At 50.3% G+C, this 23742-nt stretch overlaps 1 protein-coding gene across 2 annotated transcripts in view; it reads left to right on the top strand.

The window, feature by feature from the left end:
- Positions 1–13932, top strand: part of IZUMO2 (IZUMO family member 2) — a 31724-nt gene extending 17792 nt beyond the window's left edge. The window contains exons 1-5 of one of the 2 annotated variants that reach the window (XM_030299302.1): positions 153–209; positions 4655–4756; positions 6100–6226; positions 8704–8805; positions 11721–13932. In XM_030299302.1, coding sequence (XP_030155162.1) covers positions 4742–4756; positions 6100–6226; positions 8704–8805; positions 11721–13615 — 2139 coding nt within the window. In that variant the 5' untranslated portion in view covers positions 153–209; positions 4655–4741 and the 3' untranslated portion in view covers positions 13616–13932. Of the gene's footprint in view, positions 1–152; positions 210–4654; positions 4757–6099; positions 6227–8703; positions 8806–11720 lie in introns of those variants that run through there. The other variant, XM_030299305.1, reaches the window with a different exon arrangement.
- Positions 13933–23742: the final 9810 nt, after the last annotated feature.

Genomic DNA, 23742 nt, shown 5'->3' with positions numbered 1-23742 from the left:
TCCCAGCATTCCCCCGCCCGTAGAGACCTTAGGTCTGGAGGAGGGTGAACCCGCAGAGGTTCCTGGGAAATGTAGTCCAACTGCGAAGCCGCGTTTAAAGACCCAAGGTTTAAATAGTTCCGAGACCACAACCGCGCAGGCGCATTCCGCGGCCCGCCAGAGGGAGGGTAAAGGCCTGGCGGTCCAGCGCCACCCACGGGGGCGCACAGGTGAGTCCCGACCTGGTGGCCCGGAGTCTGAGCTGGTGGGTGCGGGCCGTGCCAGGCAGGCTGGCGGGCACTCAGAGGCGGGTCCGAGTCGTGCCTGGGTGGGCGCTGTGGGCGGCGTCCCGCCCCCTCCTATCACTCTGGAGGGCGCCCCCGGGCGCCTCTGCCCCCCGCGCCGCTTGGAGGATCTCAGCGCGTAGGAATTGGGCGCCTGCTGTTTGCCTGAAGTCAGGCGAGCGCCGTCTCCCCGAAGGGATCCTGTACGTTTCCTCACTTCGCAGGTCAAGAAACAGACTCTGCGGCTTCTCCCGGGTCCCAGGGGTCGGCCTGGGATCACACCCTGGGATGTCTGACCCGAAAGCCTCCGCGTGCTCCGCACAGTCACGCCCTCCGCTTCTGTCCTCCTTATCCTGAGCGTGTTATCTGGGTCTCTCATCACTTTCTGATCTCCCTGCCCCCCACCCCAACCCTCATTCAGCCCCCCTCTCTTTGTGTCTCTGCGCAGCCCCCTTCCTGAGGAGTCTGTGTTTTGGTTTTGTTTGTTTGTTTTTTCTAGAAACAAGGCCATTTTCTTCCAAAACCGCAGCACCGTGATCTCATCAGGACAGTAACATCGGTACAAACTATTAGCTAATCCACAGACCTTCCGATGCTGCTAATTGTCCCAATAACGTACTCGATGGCAAAAGAAAATGCCATATCACACACCGCGTTAGGTATTAGGTCTCTAGAACAGTTAGTTTTTCAGTCTTTCTTTGGTCTTGATGATCTGTGCAATGCTGAAGATTATGGACCAGGTTCTTCTGGAATGTCTTTTAGTTTGGCTTTGCTCAGTGTTTCCTTGTTATTCGATTTCGGTTTGGCAGGAATACCTTAGGCGGAATACCTTAGGCAGGAATACCTTATTTATTTTTCAGAGAGGGAGAGCGAGAATCCCAAGCAGGCTCCATGCTGTCCACACAGAGCCAGACGAGGGGCTCGATCCCTCAAACTGTGAGATCATGACTTGAGGCGAAATCAAGAATTGGAGGCTTAACTGGTTGGGCCACCCAGGAGCCCTTTCTTTTTTGTAATCATTAAGTGACTTGTGAGGAGATACGGGAGAGCCTGTAAGACTCTGTTCCGCATCAGGATTTCACCTACTGGTTTCAGCCTGAGCTGCGTACGCCCCTGTGTCACTGGGTGTAGTGAGGCGTTTGCCTGGAAACACACATGAGATTGAGTCTTTTTGTTTCTAGACTGTATCAGTTGCCCGTTGCTGCCGGAACAAGTTACCACGAATTTGGTGGCTTCCAACAACACAGATCTGTTCTCTTACAGTTCAGGGGGTCAGAGTGGTGCTCCCTCTGAAGGCTCTAGCGGACAATCCGTTTCCTTGCCTTTTCCAGCTTCTAGAGGCTTCCGCGTTCGTTAGGTGAGGCCTCTTCCTCCGGCTTCAAAGCTGGAGGGAGAGCGTCTTCTCTCTCTGACTCTGCTTCTCTTGACTTGCCTCACGTGGCCTTCTCCTCTGAGTCAAATGTCCCTCTGTCTCCCTCTTATCAGGACACTTGGGATTGCACCTAGGACCCAACCCGGATGATCCAGGATAATCTGCCTATCTAAAGGTGCTTAACTTAATCGCATCACGGGTCCATCCTACAAGATATCTTCATAGGGCCATTATTCAGCCCACCACCTGGTCTATGTCCAGGCCTGCCTCCCCCACCGGGCAGGGAGCCCCTTTAGGGCAGAGCCGCACGTCACCCATCGTTCTGTCCTCCGATGAGTATGTCACCCTCACATGAGTCTCAGAGTGTATTTGATGAATGAGCGGGGGTGACCATAGTCTGAACACCAACTTGTCTTTGGCAGAGATATTTTTGGGGGGAGGGATTTTTAAGCTTTATAATCTTTAAAAAAAATTTTTTTTTAAATTTACATCGAAATCAGTTAGCATCTAGCGCAACAATGATTTCAGGAGTAGATTCCTTAGTGCCCCTTCCCCATTTAGCCCATCCCCCCTCCCACAACCACTCCAGCAACCCTCAGTTTGTTCTCCAGATTTATGAGTCTCTTCTGTCTTGTCCCCCTCCCTGTTTTTATATTATTTTTGTTTCCCTTCCCTATGTTCATCTGTTTTGTCTGGTAAAGTCCTCATATGAGTGAAGTCATATGATTTTTGTCTTTCTCTGACTAATTTCACTTAGCATAATACCCTCCAGTTGCAAATGGCAAGATTTCATTCTTTTTGATTGCTGAGTAATACTCCATTGTATATATATACCACATCTTTATCCATTCATCCATCGATGGACATTAGGGCTCTTTCCATACTTTGGCTGTTGTTGATAGTGCTGCTATAAACATGGGGGTGCACGTGTCCCTTCGAAACAGCACACCTGTATTTCTTGGAAAAATGCCTAGTAGTGCAATTGCTGGGTCGTAGGGTAGTTCTATTTTTAGTTTTTTGAGGAAACTCCATACTATTTTCCAGAGTGGCTGTACCAGTTTGAAGCTTTATAATCTTAATTTCATTTTAATTTTTGAGAGAGAGAGAGAGCATGCGTGCACAAGTGGGGGAGGGGCAGAGAGAGGGGGAAAGGGAATCCAAAGCAAGTCCCCCCTCAATGTCAGCGTGGAGCCCAACATGGGGCCTGAACCCGCAAAGCCATGAGATCGTGACTGGAGCCAGAATGAAGAGTCGGACACTTAACCGACTGAGCCACCCAGGTGCCCTGGGGATTTTTAAACTTTATTTCGGCAGTTTTAAGAGAGAGAGAGAGAGAGAGAGAGAGAGAGAGAGATCCCAAGCAGGCTCCATGCTCAGTACAGAGCCAGATGTGGGGCTTGATCTCACAAACCGAGAGATCATGACCTGAGCTGAAACCAAGAGTTGGATGCTTAACCGACTGAGCCACTCAGGTGCCCCTCTTTAAAAATTTTTTTTTAATGTTTATTTATTTTTGAGACAGAGAGACACAGAGCATGAACAGGGGAGGGGCAGAGAGAGAGGGAGACACAGAATCGGAACCAGGCTCCAGGCTCTGAGCCGTCAGCACAGAGCCCGACGCGGGGCTCGAACTCGCGGACCGCGAGATCGTGACCTGAGCCAAAGTCGGCCACTTAACCGACTGAGCCACCCAGGCGCCCCAGGCGCCCCTCTTTAAACAACATCTTCAGCAGGAGATAAGGATCCTCATGCAGGATTGATAAGACAGATAGTAGCAGCTTTCCAAAAAATGGCAGATCCGTATACAATGGAATACTACTCGGCCATAAAAAGGAATGAGCCCTATCACGTGGTACAACATGGATGAACCCTGAACACAGGCTAAATGAAAGAAGCCAGGGGCGCCTGGGTGGCTCAGTCGGTTGAGCGTCCGACTTCGGCTCAGGTCATGATCTCGAGGTTCGTGGGTTCAAGCCCCGCGTCGGGCTCTGTGCTGACAGCTTGGAGTCTGGAACCTCCTTGGGATTCTGTGTCTCCCTCTCTGCCCCTCCCCCACTCGTGCCCTCTCTTTCTCTCTCTTTCAAAAATAAACATGAAAAAAAGATTTTTTAAGTAAAAAACGAAAGAAGCCAGACACAAAGGGCCACATATTACACGATTCCATGTCTATGAAATGTCCAGAATGGGCAAATGCATTATGACAGAAAGATGAGTGGTTGTCTGGGGCTGACCTTGGAGGGGCAGCACAGAACAGGGAGATTTGGGAGTCACTGATTAACGGTGCACGGTTTCCTCTTAGGGTGATGATGAAAATGTTCTGGAACAGATAGCAGTGATGTTGCACAACATGGAGAACATACTAAATGCCACCGAATTGTAGAATTTAGAGTAGTTAAAATGGTACAGGGTGTGTTACGTGTATTTTACCGTAAGAGAAAGAGTCAGGATCAAAAGGGGGCTTGGCCTCTGCAGCCAGACTTCTGGGTCTGAATCCTGCTCTGACACTCGACACCTCTACGATCTTGAGCAAGGGCCTTGACCTCTTGTGCCTCTATTTCCTCATCTGGGGATAAGTCGAGCCACTTCTTTTTTTTTTTTTTTTTTTAAATTTTAAAAAATATTTTATTTATTTTTGAGAGAGAGAGACACAGAGTATGAGCTGGGCAGGGGCAGAGAGAGATGGGGAGACAGAATCCGAAGCAGGCTCCGGGCTCTGAGCTGTCAGCACAGAACCTGACGAGGGGCTCGAACTCACGAACGGTGAGTTCGTGACCTGAGCCGAAGTTGGACGCTCAACCGACTGAGCCACCCGGGCGCCCCTCTAGCTACTTCTTTGAGAAGTAGTGCAGTGAGCTGAACCCCCTGTTTGCTAGTGGTTGCTGGTATGGAATGGGGGCCTCAGGCAGCCTGTCCTGACCTTTGCTCCAGCTCTTAGGAGACCAGGGCCCCCACTGTCATGAGGCATCTTTGGGAGAGTGTCTGTCTGTCTGAGCCACAACCGACCCCCTCTCTGCTCCAGTCTCCTCCTCCAGCCCTGCGGACTGAGACCTGGTCCTTTCTCCTGGAGGCACATGCCCAGGACCCAGCAGTGGCCACCGGGACCCTGATGGCTGAGGACCAGGTGAGTCTGGGTTTCCTCTTCCCCAAGATGATTTTACGGCCCCCTCAGAGAGCCATACTCATCTCTGCCTGTGGCCCGAAGAGCTTCCGCCCCTCCTAATCGTGGGGAAGGGGCGAGTGTGGGAGGGACTCTGGGGCCGGGAGGTGCGGGGAGGAGAGGGGACGGGGGCAGGATGCCCTGAGCTGGGACACAGTCTAAAAATCGGTCATCTAAAGCCGGGAGCCTTTGGGTTGCCAGATGAAGAGGGCAGTGGATGGTTTTGCTTCACCCCCAAGCCTTATCCTTGGAGTTGGGGATGGGAATTGGGATCCCGGCTTGAGTCTGGGATGGAGTGCCACTCAGGAATCGCTCTTGTACACAATGGCTTGAGAGTTTAAAAAAAAAAAAAAAAAGCGTTTCTTAGGGTTGTCACATACAGGTATGCAGGTTACACACTGCACAAGGGTGCCTCATCTCAGTGGCGGGATTCACATCTCACACCTCACACACTGGTATATTGTGGCAATTTTTTTCCAGTTTATTTATTTATTTGTTTATTATTATTATTAGTGTTTATCATTATTATTTTTTTTTTTTTGAGAAAGAGAGAGAGAGAGAAAGCGAGTGGGGAGGGGCAGAGAGAGAGGGAGAGAGACTCCCAAGCAGGCCCTGGGCTGTCAGCACAGAGTTCCATGCAGGGCTCGCACTCACAAACCGGGAGATCATGACCTGAGATGAAATCAAGAGTTGGACGCTTAACCGACTGAGCCACCCAGGTGCCCCTTATGGCAATTTTCATGCAGATGGCAGTCAACTGTCATATATTAAAATAATTGGCATATTGTAACAACTTTCCAACAGATGGCAGTAAAGAGTCACGCAGAAAAGGAGCTTTTGTCTATCTTCTTCCAAGGTGCCTTTGGGCTAGCAGCTGCCTTAGACTTTCTGCATTTCTGTAGGCCTTTTTTTTTTTTTTAATTAAAAAAAAATTTTTTTTAATGTTTATTTTTGAGAGAGTAACAGAGCATGAGTGGAGGAGGGACAGAGAGAGAGGGAGACACAGAATTCGAAGCAGGCTCCAGGCTCTGAGCTGTCAGCACAGAGCCCGACGCGGGGCTCGCACTCACGAGCTGTGAATCATGACCTGAGCTGAAGTCGGACACTTAACCGACTGAGCCACCCAGGTGACCTTCTGTAGGCCATCTTTACTCAGTCGTCTCAAACCAGTTGAGTCAGTATGTTCCAGCCTAGAATGTTCCAACTGTCTCAACCACCAGCAGTGGTAGGCCCTAGGCCCATGACCTCTCCAGCCCCAGAGTTCTAGAAGGATGGGTCTCTCCACCCTGTAAAATTGGCCTTTGCAGGAATCAGTGACCTTCAAGGATGTGGCTGTGGACTTCACCCTGGAGGAGTGGGGCTGGCTGGGTCCTGGCCAGAGGGAGCTGTATCGGGACGTGATGTTGGAGAACTACCAGAACCTTCTCTCACTGGGTGAGGCCCTGCCCCCATCTGCCTTCATCTCCTTTGTGCCCACCCACTGGGGGCATTTGCTGAGGTCATGTGGTTCCCTCTCTGTTCCTCTAATTGGTGCCTCCTGGCTGGGCTCTGGCTGTCCCTCTCTCTCTCCACTGGCTTCTCCTAGAGTCCCAGTGTCCCCAAGGGCCCCGAGTCTTCTACCTGTCCTGCACAATCTTCAGCCTGTGCCCCCACCTTCTTCTCACGCTTTCCTGGAATGCCTGTTCCAGAATCTCGGACTCCAAGTGCTCCTTGGATGTTCATCGGGCTGCATCTTAGAATCTTTCCAGAGCACATAAATGCTGTCCCCCAAATGTGTCTTCCTGGCCCTACACTGTCGGCCCACCCGCCTCCTGTGCCCGAGTCCCTCTCACATTTGTTACTCTGAGCTCCGCGTCTGCACACAGACCTGCTCCAATCCTCCGGGCCCCCCATCCCCCAGCCCAGACCGTCCTCACTCCGCCCATCCCCCTCCCCAGCAGCCCACCACGTCCTCTCTGCCCCCCAACAATCTGTTCATCGCCCCCCCTCCATCCCTGCAGTCCAGCCCTGACCTGGCCTTATCCTCACCCCCTGGCCCTTCTCTGGCCTCCTCAGTGGTCTGTCTTTCTGTCCGCCTCCGTCTCCCCTCAGTTTCTTTTTCTGGTCCTTCTGTCTTGCCTTTTCCCTGGAAGCAATGGTGGTTTGAAGGCCGCTTCCTCAGCCGTCCTCACTTACACACGTTCCCTGGACAAACTCACCAAGAACTCGCTTAAGCACCTGTGTCGGGGCCCCGGGGGAGCCCCCAAGTTCGGGTGGTTCTCTCGGAGGACCCACAGGCCTCACATGTAGCTGTGCTCACAGCCAAGATTCCTTGCAGCAAGAGGACACAGAGCACGGGCGGCAAAGGGATAAGGCACGTGGGGCGAAGTCTAGCAGCAACCAGGGCAGAGTCCCCTCCCCGTTGCGTCACACAGGACCTACAACAAGATGTGTCAACACGTGTGAGGTGTCGTCCACCAGGGACACTCGCTAGAGACCCGGTCAGCGCCCAGGGTTTCGCTGAGGTCTGGTCATGTCAGCAGCCTCCGCCTGGCACGGACCAAGCTCCCGACTCCCCGAAGGAAAAGCAGGTGTCGGGCAGAAGCCACAGTGTTTGCACAAACGGCTGAGGCGCCGGGAGCCTCTCTGTCGATCAGGAACTACTGGGAACCCTCTTGAAATCCAGCTTCCAAACGCCAGCCAAGGGTAGCCTTGTGAGCAGGGCTTTCCAGAAACAGCAGGCAGCCTGCCGTGTGAACCTTTTCTGCACAACTCGTGTGTACAGAACGAGGTCCCATTGGTCTGTCCCCTGAACTCCAACTTGATGCAGCTAGTGGCCTCCCCTGAGCTCACGACGTCCCCACAGACCCCCTCCTCGTCTGCCCACCCTCCCATCTCAGGGACAGTCGTCCACCAGTCCTGGGCCCTGCCTTCAGCGGCTTCAGACCCTCGTGTGGCCTGGCCCCTGCCGGCCTCCTCGATCTCATCTCCATCCGTTCTCTCCCTTCCTCACTTCTCCAGTGGGAGGAAGGTTCGCCTTCTCAGGCGGGAGCTTGTCCACTCCTGGGAACGGTCAGTAGGGAGATGCGTTCGTTTCCCACAGCTGTGTAACGGATCACCGCAAACCTGGTGGCTTAATACGGAAGAAATTCGTTCCCTTACGGTTCAGAAGCCAGACGTGCAAAATCCAGGCGGAGGCAGGGTCCTGCTCCTTCTGAAGGCTCCAGGGCGGAGTCCTTCCTGGATGCAGCTTCCGGAGGTCCCGGGTGACCCTTGCTGTTCCTCGCCTTGTATCCCCATCACCCCGATCTCGGCCTCTATCTTCACATGACCTTTCCCCTGCCCAAGGGTGTCTGTGCATCATCCCCTAAGGCCCGACCTACTCCCGCAGGACCTCGTCTGAACGAATTACATCCTCAAAGCCCCGATTTGCCAAGTAAGGTCACATTCTGAGGTTTCTGTGGACAAAGTTTGGGGGGAACACTGTTCAGCCCCCTATAGGAAGAGAGAAATCAGTGAGCTTAAACATCGCGGCATAGAAAAAGTAAAAAGAAACCGATGAGATTAATTTCAGTGATATGGTTCATTGCACCCAATCTGTCCAAAATATGAACATTTTGGTATGTGTGGCAATCATAACCAACACACAAATTACTAATGAGATGTTTTACATCTTTCTCCATAATAAGTCTTCAAATACGGTGTGTATTTCACATCGAACTTGAACAACACAGAGCCAGAGCCTTAAACAGTGACGTCAGGGCTCAGGCTCTTTCTGGAATGTAGTAGGCGGTCATAAAATGAGTCTTGCATTGACCAGTAGAGCCTCTAATCAGTAGGCACCCAATGTATGCATCTCCCCGGCACACCCAGGGCCTGGGACCCAGCCCTGAGGCCTCCCTATGACTGGCCAAATCTTGTGTCTTTTCTAGGGGCAGGGCCTCCAGGGTTCAAACCCGACGTGATCTCCCGTCTGGAGCGAGGGGAGGAGCCCAGGATGGAGAAGAGAGAAGGCTGGCAAATGGCCTGTCCAGGTGGGTGAGGATGTCCAGCAGGTGTAGGCCGTCTTCCTCCCCTGTCTGTCGTGATCAGTGACAGGAGTGAGGCAGCACACGCCATGATCGTGGGCGCTGGGTTTGAATCCCAGCCACACCACTTCTTGGCTCTGTGACTTTCTGGCAAGTCATTTAGCCCCCCTGTGCCTCAGTTTCCTCATCTGCACAGTGGGGTGAATAATAGTACCCAGGGTTGGAAAGGATAAACGGATTAACACGTAAAGTGTAGCCCAGCGCCTGGCTCACGGTAACCCCTGGTCAGAACAGGCTACGATGATTATTGGTGATTGTTTATTGGGGAGCATCTGTATAAAGACCCAGAAGTGGGACCCGGCCTGACGCGCTGGGGAACAGGAAGCCGGGTTTTTGCCGCCACTGGCCCACGGACTCCATGAGGGGAGGGGGTTGAAGCGTCTTTGTTTCTGTCGCTGTCTACCGTGTTGTGGGTGGGGTTGCCCCCCTGCCCCTCACCACAGCCTCCCCCCGGCCTCCCCCCTCAGGCTTATGCCCTCCAGTGCATCCCACACAGCTCCAGAGGGGTCTGCCTGCACCCAGAGCTGATCCCACTCCCCTGCGCACAGCCACCCCGTAGCTCCCTAGTACCCCTGAGAGCAAGTCGTAGCCCCTCAGGCCCAGAACTGGAGGCGCCGTGTGGCCCGGCCTGTGGTATCTCTGGCCTTATGTCTCATCCCGGTCCACCATGGCTGTACCCCACGTCCTGACCCCGCTGAAGCACTTGTTTGTCCCTGTTTGAACGTTGTTTTTTTTTTTTTAATCAATATATATTTTTTAAGTTTATTTTGAGAGAGAGAGAGAGCACACACGCATGTGTGAGTGTGAGTGGGGGAGGGGCAGAGAGATTGAGAGAGAGAGAGAGAGAAAGAGAGAGAGAATCCCAAGCAGGATTTGCACCTGCAGTGCAGAGTCCAATGCGGGGCTCAAACTCATGAACCGTGAGATCATGACCTGAGCTGAAACCAAGAGTTGGATGCTTAGCTCACTGAGCCACCCAGGCACTCCTGGGCGGGCACTCAGGTATTCGGATTGGCGAGCCTGGGTCTCATGCCTACTCTAAATGGGGTGGGGGAGACTGTGATTAACAGCCCCACCAAGACTACATGGAAAGGGGAATAGTGTTTCTTCAAGGGCAGGGATGCTATGGAGACGAGGAGGGTATGTCCAAAATGTCCAAGTGCAAGCCTGCCCCTCCCCCTCTCTGAGGGCAAGGGTCAGATGTCTCGTTCAGCACAGAGGCATGTACCCCCAGCACTGTGGTTAGCAAGTAAGTAACAACTGTACAATTAATAGGTAGCTCACGGGGGCACCTGGGTCAGTTGGTTAAAGCATCTGACTCTCGATCTCAGCTCAGGTCGTGATCTTGAAGTCCGTGGGATTGAGCCCCACACCAAGCTCTGTGCCGGCAGTGCGGAGCCTGCTTGGGATTCTATCCCTGCCCCTCCCCCACTCATGCACACATACTCTCTCTTTTCCTCTCAAAATAAATAAACTTGAAAAAATTAAAAAAACTGCGTTAAAGAGGTATCCCATGAACAAATCTGCTAGCATCAAAAAAATCAATCCCCGTCAGCAGATTCCATATGGCTTTACTTCCTGCTTATCATCTCTCCTCTACACACCCCTTTCTCCAAATTGCGAGGTGGGGCTATAAAAGCCTCACATACATTGAATATTTATTGGTATCTTTTGATCAAATTAAAGTTATTTGTGTTCATCTCAGCAACTTTGAAAATCTAAGGAAGGAATAAAGCAGGAAATGGAAATCTCCCCATAATCATGCTTGCTTCTCAAAAAATTTATTTTATATTATATTATTTTGTTTTGAGAGAGAGAGTGCAAGTAGGGGAGGGGAGCAGAGGGGGAGAGAGAGAGAGAGAGAGAGAGAGAGAGAGAGAGATCTTAAGCAGGCTCCACGTTCATCGTGGCGGGCTTGATCCCATGACCCTGGGATCGTGATGTGAGTTGAAATCAAGAGTCGGATGCTTAACCGACTGAACCGTCCAGGTGTCCCTGCTTTTAACATGTTACCCCAAAAGCTTGACCGTATTTTTTAATTACAAAAGTATATAATAAAAACATGAATAAACCAGACACAAAAGGATACACATCATATGATTCCACCTACATGAGGTGCCTAGAGTGGGCAGATTCGTAGAGCCAGAGTGGAATGGTGTTTTCCAGGGGCTGGGGAAGGGGGAACAGGAGTTTGTGTTTAATGGGTATAGTGTTTCAGTTTGGGAAGGTGAGAAAGTTCTGGAGATGGATGGCGAGGCTGGTTGCACCACAGCGTGAACGTATATATGCAACTGAACGGTACACCTAGAAACGACTGAGATGTCATGTTCTATGTTGTATGTGTTTTATCACATCGAAAAGCAAATATGATAAATGGAAAACCCTCCAGTCCACCATGCACATGCATATGCACGTTTACACGTAGATACACCTATACAACTCAGTCCTTTTTATATCTCGAGGCCACGACAAGAATCTGTGTCATGTCTTTTGAAACAGCAACATAAACCGTGAAACTTGTCTTTCATTTTTGTTAATTGTTTTCTGTTTATTTGTTATCGAGAGAGAGAGAGAGAGAGAGAGAGAGAGAGAGACAGGGTGCCAGCAGGGGAGGGATAGAGAGAGAGGGAGACACAGAATCCGAAACAGGCTCCAGGCTCCGAGCTGTCAGCACAGAGTCCGACGCGGGGCTCGAACTCACGGACCGTGAGATCATGACCTGAGGCAAAGTCAGATGTTTCACCACCCGAGCCACCCAGGCGTCCCTGAAACTCGTCTTCTAAAGTCTCCAGCGCCGGTGCCGTGTAATCAGCTTCCTGTGTCCCGACGTGGGCAATATTCACATTTTCTGTTTCTTTCAGACTTGGAGACGAGGTCTGCACCGACTCAGGAGACGCTTGTAAAAAAGAGCATTTCTGCAGAGGCCGCTTCCCCAGTGGGAAAGACGGGGGGCGGTTTAGGGGCAGCGCTGGGAGATGCCAGACTGGGGGGATCCCGGGCGTGTGGCCTCCGGTCGGAGGACCGGGGAAGGCAGGAGAGGCATTTGAGGTGCTTGTCGGCTACTCCCAAGGAAGCCGTCTGTGGGGACAGAGGCCTCGGCGGTCACGAGCCTGGGCGAAGCCTCAGGCGGGCCTCCGCCCGCGTCCAGAAGCAAAGAGGGCCGGGCGGGGAGAGAGCCCGGCAGAGGGACGGGCCGAGAAAGAGCCTGAAGCGCCAAAGGACGTTGGTAGAGAGGAAGCCATTCAGCTGCGCGGAATGCGGGAAGGCCTTCGTTTACCACTCAGACTACATCCTGCACCAGAGAATTCACACCGGAGAGAAACCCTACAAGTGTGAGGATTGCGGGAAGGCCTTCAGCAACAGCTCCTATTTCATCCAGCACCACGTCATTCACACCGGAGAGAAGCCGTACGCGTGCGGCGAATGCGGCAAGACCTTCACCCAGAGCTCCTCGCTTACCGAGCACCAGAGGATCCACACGGGCGAGAGACCCTACAGATGCAAGGAGTGCGGGAAGGCCTTCACCCAGAGCTCCTCCCTCATCAAACACCAGCGCTGCCACACGGGGGAGAAACCCTACAAATGCAACCAGTGCGGGAAGTTCTACTCGCAGGTGTCCCACCTCACCCGCCACCAGAAAACCCACACGGGGGAGAAGCCCTACAAATGCGGTGAGTGTGGCAAGGCCTTCTGTCACACTTCCTCCTTGACCCAGCACCAGACCATCCACACCGGAGAGAAGCCCTACAAATGTAACGAGTGCGGGAAAACCTTCAGCCACAGCTCGTCCCTGTCCCAGCATCAGCGCGTCCACACCGGCGAGAAGCCCTATGAGTGTCACGCGTGTGGCAAAGCCTTCGGCCACAGCTCCTCCCTGACTCAGCATCAGAGAATTCACACCGGTGAGAAGCCCTATGAGTGTCACGAGTGTGGGAAGGCGTACACGCAGATTTCCCACCTCATGAGGCACCAGAGCATTCACGTGGGAGAAAAACCCTACGTATGTGACGAGTGCGGGAAGGCCTTCAGTCACACCTCGTCCTTCACCCAGCACCAGACGATTCACACCGGGGAGAAGCCCTACAAATGTAACGACTGTGGGAAAACCTTCAGCCAGAACTCGTCGCTGACACGCCACCAGAGGATTCACACCGGGGAGAAGCCGTACGAGTGCCAGGCGTGCGGAAAGGCCTACACCCAGATTTCCCACCTCATCCAACACCAGAGGATTCACACCGGAGAGAAACCGTACGAGTGCGGGGAGTGCGGGAAAGCCTTCAGCCGCAGCACCCACCTTATCGAGCATCAGAAAATCCACACGGGCGAGAAGCCCTATAAGTGTGAAGAGTGTGGGAAAACGTTCGGTCACCACTCATCCCTCACTCAGCACCAGAGGATTCACACTGGCGAGAAACCCTACGCCTGTAAGGAATGCGGCAAAGCCTTCAACCAGAGCACCCACCTCATTCAGCACCAGAGGATTCACACCGGGGAGAAGCCCTATGAGTGTAACAACTGTGGGAAAACCTATACCCAGATTTCACACCTGATTCAACACCAGAAGGTTCACACGGGTGGCAGTCGCCACGTGCGTAAGGCCCGCGGGGAGGACTTCCGCTGGAGTCCACGCCTGACTGAACACCGGAGACTCCACACCGTGCGCGACGCCTACGTCTGCGATGGTTTGGAGAAAGCCTTGGCTTGGGGCACACAGCTTGCCGATTGTCAGAGAGTGCCTGCTGGCCAGAGAGCCTGAGAAGGGAGCCGACTGGTGGTCCCGCTGCTGGGTTCGGTTCGGCCTTCATCATCGGGAACCTCCTCCCTCCCAGAGAGGGACCCTAACACCACGTATTGAGAGAGTTGGTTTCTCTGTTTCCTACAAAAAGATGACACGGGGTGTCACCAGCTCGGACAGCTTCTGATCGTTTTTGGCGCTCCCCCCTAAAATCGCAGCCTCTCCCCCGTTTCTCACCCTTACAGTGTCCCCAAAGGGTGGTGTAAATGGAATGTAACTTCATCTGATAGCTTTTTTTTAATGTCTACCTTTTTGAGAGAGAGCGAGAGCGAGCGTGAGCAGGGACGGGGCAGAGAGAGAGGGAGACACAGAATCCGAAGCAGGCTCCGGGCTCTGAGCTGTCAGCACAGAGCCCCACGTGGGGCTCGAACTCACGAGATTACGACCTGAGCTGAAGTTGGACGCTTAACCAACTGAGCCGCCTAGGCGTCCCTTCATCTGATATCTTTAATAAGGTCTCTTTGAATTTTTCAAATTTACTGATCATTCATGAAATCGGAGCCTGAAAATTCAAGGAAAAAAAAAACACAGCTGGAAAGATAAACCCTTTCGAGTACAAGCTACGTAGCCAGCTGAACGTAAACACTAGATGATTTTAGTTTCCTTTGAAACTTTAAGCTACAAATTTCATGGCAAAATCCGCAGTTGGCTTAAATACTGAATACGTTTCACATATTTACAGCCATTTTTATTTTTCTTTGATGTTTATTTTTGAGAGAGAGAGAGAGAGTACCTGTGTGTGAGCAGGGGAGGGGCAGAGAGAGGAGACACAGAATCCGAAGCAGGCTCCAGGCTCCGAGCTGTCAGCACACAGAGCCCGACGCGGGGCTCACACCCCCTTGAACCGCGAGATCATGACCTGATCAAAAGCTGGACACCTGACCGACTGAGCCAGCCAGGCGCCCTCAAATGTCATTTACAAATAAATGTTATTTCATTGTGATCAGAGTGTAGGAACAATGTTGGCTTCTCTGATTTGTCCTTATTATACCATGAACATTGTCCTTTGTAACTACAGACACCTCGTACTCATCATTATTGGGGCTAACGATATTTCATTGGTGGGTGTAAAATGATTTACAAATCCATTCCACTGTGTAGGCTTTGTTCTAAGCCCCTGATTGACAGGTTGTTCACCACTTTTCCCAGTTATGAATGATGTTATAATGAGCATCTCCAAGATTATTTCTCTACGTCGCAGTCCCAGGATGGGAATAACAGGAGCAAGATTCCAATCATTTTCCTGATTCCTGGAACGTTTTGTCAGATTGCTTCCCAAGTGAGCTGGACCTTGTCTACCTGGAAAGCTGGGCATGGGGACCACATTTCCACTCATTTCCACTACATTTTTACCAGCACTGATCATCCATAATTTTTTTCCTATGTCAAACATATCAAATGGCTAGTGTTTTTGGTAATTTAACTGTGTGCCAGGTTCCGTCCCAAGCCCTTGGTATGTTATGAGTCCTCATTCTTCCAACAGTCCCACCTGTTCGGGGCTGTATCGTCCCATTTTGCGGGTGAGGACACTGAGGCACAGGGAGATGAAGTAGCCAGATCCTCACGGCTATGAGCTCATGGAGTATGGATTCAAGCCCACGTAGTCAGGCTCAGAAGCGAGGCTGTGTCCTTCTGTTGGGATTGAGCACATTGCATGTATAACATTTCCTTCTTAAAATAATGTTTATTACTATAAAAACCAATACATGCTTCCTACAGAAAATTTAGAAGATGCGGAAAATCCAGATGTCACCCAGAGTTCAGTGCTCCCCAGAGATAACTGTTAACTGTTTGGATACACTTCTGCTACTTTAAAAACTTTATAATATTATAAAATGCTTAAAATAAATCTGGGGTATACTGAATATGCCACTTAGCATACTTCTAATGTATTCAACTTTATATCACAGGCCCCTATCTTCAAATATCATGATTTACCCATGTCATCAAATAATCTTTAACCACCAGACATTTGGGGGATTTGCATAGTGTATGTTTATCCAGCCAGTGAATTAGCCAATCCCCTGCCGGACATTTTGGTTGTTTCCAGTTTTTGACTTTATTATAAACATCCCCTCTACTGAAGTCTTTGGCTGAGCACCTGACCAGTTTCCAAGTGAAATCCTGGCAGGGAGGTCATGGGGTCAAAGACAGAATGTTTCAACGATCCCAGACACGTGTGCCAATGGCTTCCCAGAAGTTCTGTAGCAACTGGCATTCTGACTAGCGGCGGCTGGGACTGCGTCTGACCAATGTCATCCGTGGTAACTATTACCATGTTTAAAAGTCTTCCCGTGTATTTCTAGGGGTGCCTGGGTGGCTCAGTCGGTTAAGTGTCCAACTTCAGCTCAGGTCATGATCTCATGGCTCATGGGTTCGAGCCCCGCATCGGGCTCTGTGCTGACAGCTCAGAGCCTGGAGCCTGCTTCGGATTCTGTGGTCTACCCCTTCTCTCTCTCTGCCCCCCACCCCCACTTATGCTCTGTGTCTCTCTCAAAAATAAAAACATTAAAAAATGGAAAAAAAATCTTCCCATGTATTTCTTTTAATGTATGACTCCTTTCGTGATTGAGGAAATACTTGTTTATGGTGAATAATTCATAGAACACAAAAATGAAAGCTATGGCTCTCTATAAATCTTCATTCCAAAGATATATCCACATAAAGATAGCACACAATGTGTCTGGTATAACACATACACACACACACACACACACGATACTATTTTTTTAAAGATTTTTATGTTGTTTATGTAATCTCTACACCCAACCTGGGGCTCGAACCCACAACCCCGAGATCAAGAGTCGCATGCTCTATTGACTGAGCCAGCCAGGCACACCCACACATATGATTTTAGAAGTAACCTTTTTCACTTTTTCACTTGGTATAATGTGGGTATTTTCCCATGATAATGCAAAACATATACATACATATATACACACACACACATATATATGTATATATGTATGTATATGTTTCCTCATTTTTAACAATTGCATAATACTTCATACTAGGGTTTCTTGAATTTATGTAACCAATCCCTATTAATTGACATTGAGATTGTTTTTGTTTTCTTTTTCATCATTGGAATTTACTGTTTGACACTTGTGCAAAATATCTCCATAAGATGAACGCCTAGAAAGAATCCTTTGGGACCATATAATGTCCATGTTTAAAATTTTGATAATTATTGCTAAATAATCCTCCAAAAAAGGATGATTTACAGGACTCCTGGAAGTGTATACAAATGCCTACTTGTTCCCCCATTTTCTTCAAAAATTACGCACTATTAGCCTTTTAAAAATATTTCTAGGGGCGCCTGGGTGGCGCAGTCGGTTAAGCGTCCGACTTCAGCCAGGTCACAATCTTGCGGTCTGTGAGTTCGAGCCCCGCGTCAGGCTCTGGGCTGATGGCTCGGAGCCTGGAGCCTGTTTCCGATTCTATGTCTCCCTCTCTCTCTGCCCCTCCCCCGTTCATGCTCTGTCTCTTTCTGTCCCAAAAATAAATAAACGTTCAAAAAAAGAAAATTAAAAAAAAATATTTATAATAAGTAAATATGTCCTCTCAATAGTGAGATTAATGGTCTTTTATGTGTTTGTTGACGTTTAGCCTTTGAATTGCTTTTTTCTGTATTTTGCCCACTTTTAATTGGGCTGCTTTTTTATATTGATTTATAGGAACAAGTCTTTATGTATTACACATATTCACCTTTTGGCATATACATTAGAAATATTTTCTCCTGATTTGTTGTTGCCCTCTCAATTTTGCTTGTGATGTATTTTGCTATACAGAATTTAAAAATCTTTAGGTATTCAAATCTATTTGTATTTTCTCTTATAGTTCTTTGGCCTACTACCAGCCTACTTAAGAAAGGCCTTCCTCACCCCCAAGATTATGAAAAAGATTATCCTATATTTTATTCTCGTACTTTTATGACTTTTTGACAATTAAATTTTTATTCCATCTGCATTTTAATTTTTGTTTTTTTAAATGTTTATTTGGTTTTGAAAGAGAGAGTGCACAAGCAGGGGAGGTGCAGCAGGGGGAGAGGCAGGGACAGAAGATCTGAAGTGGGTTCCGTGGTGACAACAGAGAGCCGAATGTGGGACTGGAACTCACGAACCATGAGATCATGACCAAAGCCAAAGCCGGACACTCAACCAACTGAGCCACGTAGGTGCCCCTCCATCTGCATTTTTGAACACGTCTTATGGTATGAATTTTCAGTTTCTAGAGGCCACCTGCATTTCCTGGCTGGTGGCCCCTTCCATGTTCAAAGCCAGCAGGGTAGCATCTTTAAGCCCCTCCTCATAATGTATTCCTCGATGTAGGTACCTTTCTTAGCACATTTAGCCCACTCCCTTCACAAAGACTCACTCCCACCCCTTAACTAACATACTAATGTAGAATACGTATGATTTTAGTATAAAAGAAGCTAATTGGGTGGCTCAGTCGGTTAAGCGCCAACTTCAGCTCAGGTCACGATCTCGGGGTCTGTGAGTTCGAGCCCCGCATCGGGCTCTGGGCTGATGGCTCAGAGCCTGGAGCCTGCTTCCGGTTCTGTGTCTCCCTCTCTCTCTGCCCCTCCCCGTTCATGCTCTGTCTCTCTCTGTCTCAAAAATAAATAAACGTTAAAAAAAATTTTTTTAAATAAAAAATAAAAAATATAAAAATAAAAGAAGCTAATTTTGGGGCGCCTGGGTAGCTCAGTCATTTAAGCGTCCAACTTTGGCTCAGGCCATGATCTCACAGTTCATGAGTTTGAGCCCCACGTTGGGCTCTGTGCTGACAGATCAGAGCCTGGAGCCTGCTTCGGATTCTGTGTCTCCCTCTCTCTCGGCCCCTCCCCTGCCTGTGCTCTGTCTCAAAAATAAAAAACAATACATAATTAAACGAAGCTAATTTAAAAAAAATTTTTTAATATTTATTCTTGAGACAGAGACAGAGCGTGCAGGGGAGGGGCAGATAGAGAGGGAGACACAGAATCCGAAACAGGCTCCAGGCTCTGAGCTGTCAGCACAGAGCCCAGTGCGGGGCTCAAACCCATGAGCTGTGAGATCATGACCTGAGCCGAAGTCCGACGCTTAACCGACTGAGCCATCCAGGCTCCCCATACGAAGCTAATTTTTATTCTTGCCTTTGCCAGTCTTGTTGTCTGATCCAGCTTCCTTATTTTTTTTTTAAACCAGAATAGTTTAAGACTATATTACCAAGGACGCCTGGGTTTCAAGTACAGAAAACTCAAAACAGCTCAAACCATAGGGATAATATACTTAACCCAAGTAGCCAAAAGGACCCAAAGCAAGGCATTCATCCTGTTTATCCTGGCACTTCTGGATGCCTTCAACGGCAAGTAAAAGAAAACCCCAACTCAGATTGTCATAAACACTGGAAAGAATAAATCTACAGGTAGGCAACCTTCAGCTTCTATACGTACGTTAATACGGTAAAACCTTGGATTGCGAGTAAACCTGGTCTGCGAGTGTTCCGCAAGGCGAGCAAACGTTTCTAATAAATTTTAACTTGATAAATGAGCGAGGTCTTAAAACGTGAGCTGTGTGATGCTGACTGTCACATGATCACAACTGAGCCAATGGTTCTTGAAAGTCGCTTTGCTATACAAGTGCTTTGTGTTACAAGTGCGTTTCCGGAATGAATTATGCCTGCAAACCAAGGTTTTACTGTATTTCTTTACAGTGCACTTGAGATTTTATATGGTGTTTATTGCATATTTACGTTCTCAAATCATTGTATTTCCTGATCAGAGTTGCCCTTTTGTTTCCGTCTCAGCCCCTCGCCCGTTTACTTCATAGCACGTATCATAATTTCCTGTGACAGGTCTCCTATTGACCGCTTGCTCCCTGACACCCTGAAGGCTGGGTCCGTGTGTCTTTCACCACTATGTCCCCAGCACCTAGAGCACTGCGTAGAACATAGTAGGTTCTCAGGCTCACCCGACTTCCAGTATGATCTCATCTCAATCCTTTATTCATTATTTCCAAATAAGGCCACGTTGTGTTTCCAGATGAGTGTGAGTTCTGGGCACTGTTTCGTCCACTAACATCCCTAGCAGCTCTAGGTGGCTGCACCAGCAACCGCCTCGTGGGTTTTTTTTTTTTTTTCTTTCTGAGAGAGGAAGGGGGAGGGGCAGAGGGAGAGAGAGAATCCCAAACAGGCTGCACGCCCAGCACAGAGCCCAACTCGGGGCTTGATCTCAAAACCATGAGACCACGACCCAAGTGGAAATCAAGAGTCAGATGCTTTTTAAAAAAATGTTTTATTTATTGGGATGCCTGGGTGGCTAAGTCGGTTGAGCATCCGACTTCAGCTCAGGTCATGATCTTGCAGTTCATGAACTTGAGCCCCACGTTGGGCCTGCTGCTGTCAGCACAAAGCCTGCTTCGGATCCTCTGTCCCCCTCTCTCTGCCCCTTTCCCGCTCTCTCAAAAATAAGTTTAAAATCATTAAAAAAAATAAATGTGTTATTTACTTTGAGAGAGAAAGAGAATCCTAAGCAGGCTCCGCTCTGTCAGCGTAGAGCCCTACATGGGGCTCGACCCCACGAACTGTGGGATCATGACGTGAGCTGAAATCAGAAGTCATACACTTAGAGGTGCCTGGTGGCTCAGTCAGTTAAGCGTCTGCCTTCAGACCAGGTCATGATCTTGCAGTTCATGGGTTCAAGCCCCGCGTCGGGCTCTGTGCTGACAGCTCAGAGCCTGGAGCCTGCTTCGGATTCTGTGTCCCCCTCTCTCTCTGCCCCTTGCCCGCTCACACTCTGTCTCTCTCAAAAATAAACATTAAAAAACCCCTTTTTTAATTAAAAAAAAAAAAAAAACAACAGTCATTGGCTTGACCCAGTGAGCCACCCAGGCGCCCCTCAGCAAAGGTTCCGAGAGTCACTGTGCTTGGCCCGGCTTAGGTCATGCCCATCTCTGCATCAATCACAGTGGCGGAGGGAGGGAATGGCTGGCTGGCCAAACTAGGCCATATATCCTTTGCGTAGAACAGGGAGGGAATACGGGGGGATGCCGAACTACACGTGTCGCCAAGAGAAGACAGGGCTGCCGGGGAGGTGAAGGGTGGATCTCAGAAAGGTGAGTGATAGGCGTTCGCTGTAACCGGCGGCGCCTACAGCTTTTATCTTGTACCCTGGTGTCCGTGAGGTGCACGGGGGATTGGTCACTTGGGTCACGGTGGCACAAGGTGGAGAGCCACTTCCTTCAGGAGTACTGCTCTTCCCAGCCTCCTGGGGAGTCCCCCCGGCAGGGAGCACCACAAGATTTCTGCCGGGTGCTCAGATCTCGGTGATCAACCCAGCCTAGGATATTGTCAAAGGGTTTTGTGTTCTTTCCAAGGGAGCATCTGAAAGCCCCTCACAGAGAGAGGTTTGTGCCCCGGGGCTGCGGCGGTGGGGGGGGGGGGTGGTGTCCCTCATACCCCTTCGGCCAGGGCACATCCGCTTTCATCTTTTTTAATGTTTATTTTTGAGAGAGAGAGTGTGTGAGAATGAGAATGAGTGGGGGAGGGGCAGAGAGAGGGAGACACAGGATCCGAAGCAGGCTCCGGGCTCCGAGCTGTCAGCACAGGGCCCGACGCGGGGCTCGAACCCACGAACCGTGAGATTGTGACCTGAGCCGAAGTCGGACGCTGAACCGACGGAGCCCCCCAGGCGCCCCCACCTTCATCTTTTTTTATACAGTGGTTCCTAGGCCGTTTGCTTAGAGCAGGATCTTCTCAACGTTAGGTGTCCGCATGCCGCCACCGGCTTGGGTTCCGCAGAGTGGCCACCTTCTGCCCGCCTGAGACACCAGCTGCCTGCGCCAGGACCCTACTCACGCACCTATTTCAATCAACACCCCTTAAGCCTTTCAAGCACGACTGCGAGTGGACAACCAGTATCACTTGCCATGAATGGAAGTTTGCCGTAAGTAAAATGCAGCAAAAACTTTGCATTGTCCCCCCGCCCCAGGGCAGAGCCGGAGTCCTGCTCTGCCTGAAGGGGGAGACGGGGAAATGCAAGGTGTTGAAGCTGCTTCCTCACTCAGGTGACCTGAAGGATGCACAGACTCAAAAAGGAAAGCCTGGCCTCTCTAGTGGATCGAGTTCCAGCCCCACCCCCTCCCCACCGCCACCGATCCACAGTGGACACGTGGCACGGGTGAGTGAAACCTGTTCAGCCACAGCATTAATCTGGTTCGTCCTGACACAATTATCCCGGCGATAGTTATCCGCTGACAGGATGCCAGGCCTTAGTCACATCTGCGTTCCCCACCTCATTCAGTTGGACACCACTGTCCATTTTTTGTCATAAACACGTGCCATGCATTTCCCTTTAAACCAGCTCACTTTTTTACTTAAGTAACTTTATTTTTTTAGTAACCCCTACAGCTAACACGGGGCTCAAACTCACAACCCCGAGACCGAGTCGCATGCTCTTCCGACTGAGCCAGGCAGGCGCCCCAAATCAATTTATTTCTCAGGAGGGCTTTCCACTACTGCCCTTGAGTGGGAAACTAGCATCTCTGGTCATTACAGAAAGGGCGGGGTGGGGAACTAAAATAAACACCAAGAGAGGAAAGTAAGATTAATTTCTAGCTCCAACGATCGCCTGAGCTTGAGGACTGCTGTGTTTTTGTAACTAGAGAGGAGAGAACGACAGGCTGTCCGTGCTTCCTCGTCAGTCAGGATCGTGCTAGAATGAAGTGTTGTCTGATGAGGTGTCTGAGGACCGGATGAAACCGTATGGTTCCCCGGTGGCCCCTGCCCCACCGACACTTTGGGAAAATGGACGTGACCATCCCTCCTCATGGGGCAGCTTTTACTAGGATAAGCCCTCCTCCCCCACAACACGGGCACTTGCCCCGAATGGGAGCCTCTGCACGCCCAGCATCTGGCCAGGTACGCGGCACCAGGCTGAAAAAAGCAACCAACGCATACAGACTCAAAACTTTAATCGGCGAACAAACACATACACATAAAAGCCATCTCTACGCTGGCCCACAGCTACACAGGTCAGTAGTTACAGAGTCCGCCCGCCACGTTGCCAATTTTCCGCAGGACCCCTGACCTCCATCTTTGGTGTCAAAACTCTCGTTGAACACGTTTCCCACCTCTGGCCTGCCCTGTGGTATAGAACGGGTCTCACCCAGACTACACAGCGATCTGGGGGCAGGGACCAGGTGCAGGGAGTTCAGTGTTTCGGCCCTTTGAAAACCCATATGCTCCCTGCTGTGGTGTGGGCCCAGTGGCGAGCCTGTAGGTTCCCAGTTTCAACAACAAAACCAACCGGCAGAACTCAAAGTGCAAGGTTTTTTGTTTTTTTTTTTGAAAGAGAGTGGGCACAAGTGAGCGAGGGGCAGAACGGGGGAGGGGAGGTGCTGGGCTCACCCAAAGTGGAGCTCGAGCTCAGCAGAAGTGGGGTGTGGGCTTACCCGATATGAGACTCGAACTCACGAACCATGAGATCATGACCTGAGCCAAAGTCAGATGCTTAACTGACTGAACCACCCAGGCACCCCAGTTTCAAGGTTTAAAAGACTCAAGAACTCAGAGCACATACTCCTAAACTTTTTTAGCACCAAAACTATGAATATCAAAAGTGTCAGTGTCTTCGTAAAGTTCTCTTTGTGCTTCAGCAGACATGTGATGAGGTCACTCAGTGGGTGGGACACAAAAACCAAGAGCTGAGGAGGTGCCCTCAAGAGGGCACATGGTTCCATGTGGTGTCTTAGCTGTAGAACAGGCCTGGCCAAGGTTGACCCGTCGACTTGAGGGCTCCAGCAGGAAGGATGGGGCCCTCCCTGGGCTCTCCAGCAACCCTTCACGGTCCCAGAACTTGCTGTGACAGGAGGGAATGTGGCATTTTAGGATGTCACTTGTCAATGAACAGTACTTCTCTGTGGAAATGGGGCCATCCGCTTCCCTTTGATTCCAGGAGTTTCACAGCCAGACCAGGGCTTGCCGTGTTGGTATTCCCCACCCCGGAGCCTGGCAGAGCACCTGGTGAGTGGTTGGCTCTTGGACAAACGGTGCATGAGGAACATTCCGCCAGTAGTTTCCATACACGGTTTTCACCATGGAGCACA

Source organism: Lynx canadensis, chromosome E2, assembly GCF_007474595.2.
Source record: "Lynx canadensis isolate LIC74 chromosome E2, mLynCan4.pri.v2, whole genome shotgun sequence".
In the NCBI taxonomy this organism is placed as follows: Eukaryota; Metazoa; Chordata; class Mammalia; order Carnivora; family Felidae; genus Lynx; species Lynx canadensis.
Note: the sequence above shows the minus strand (reverse complement) of the source record. Positions and strands in the feature narration are given on the sequence as shown.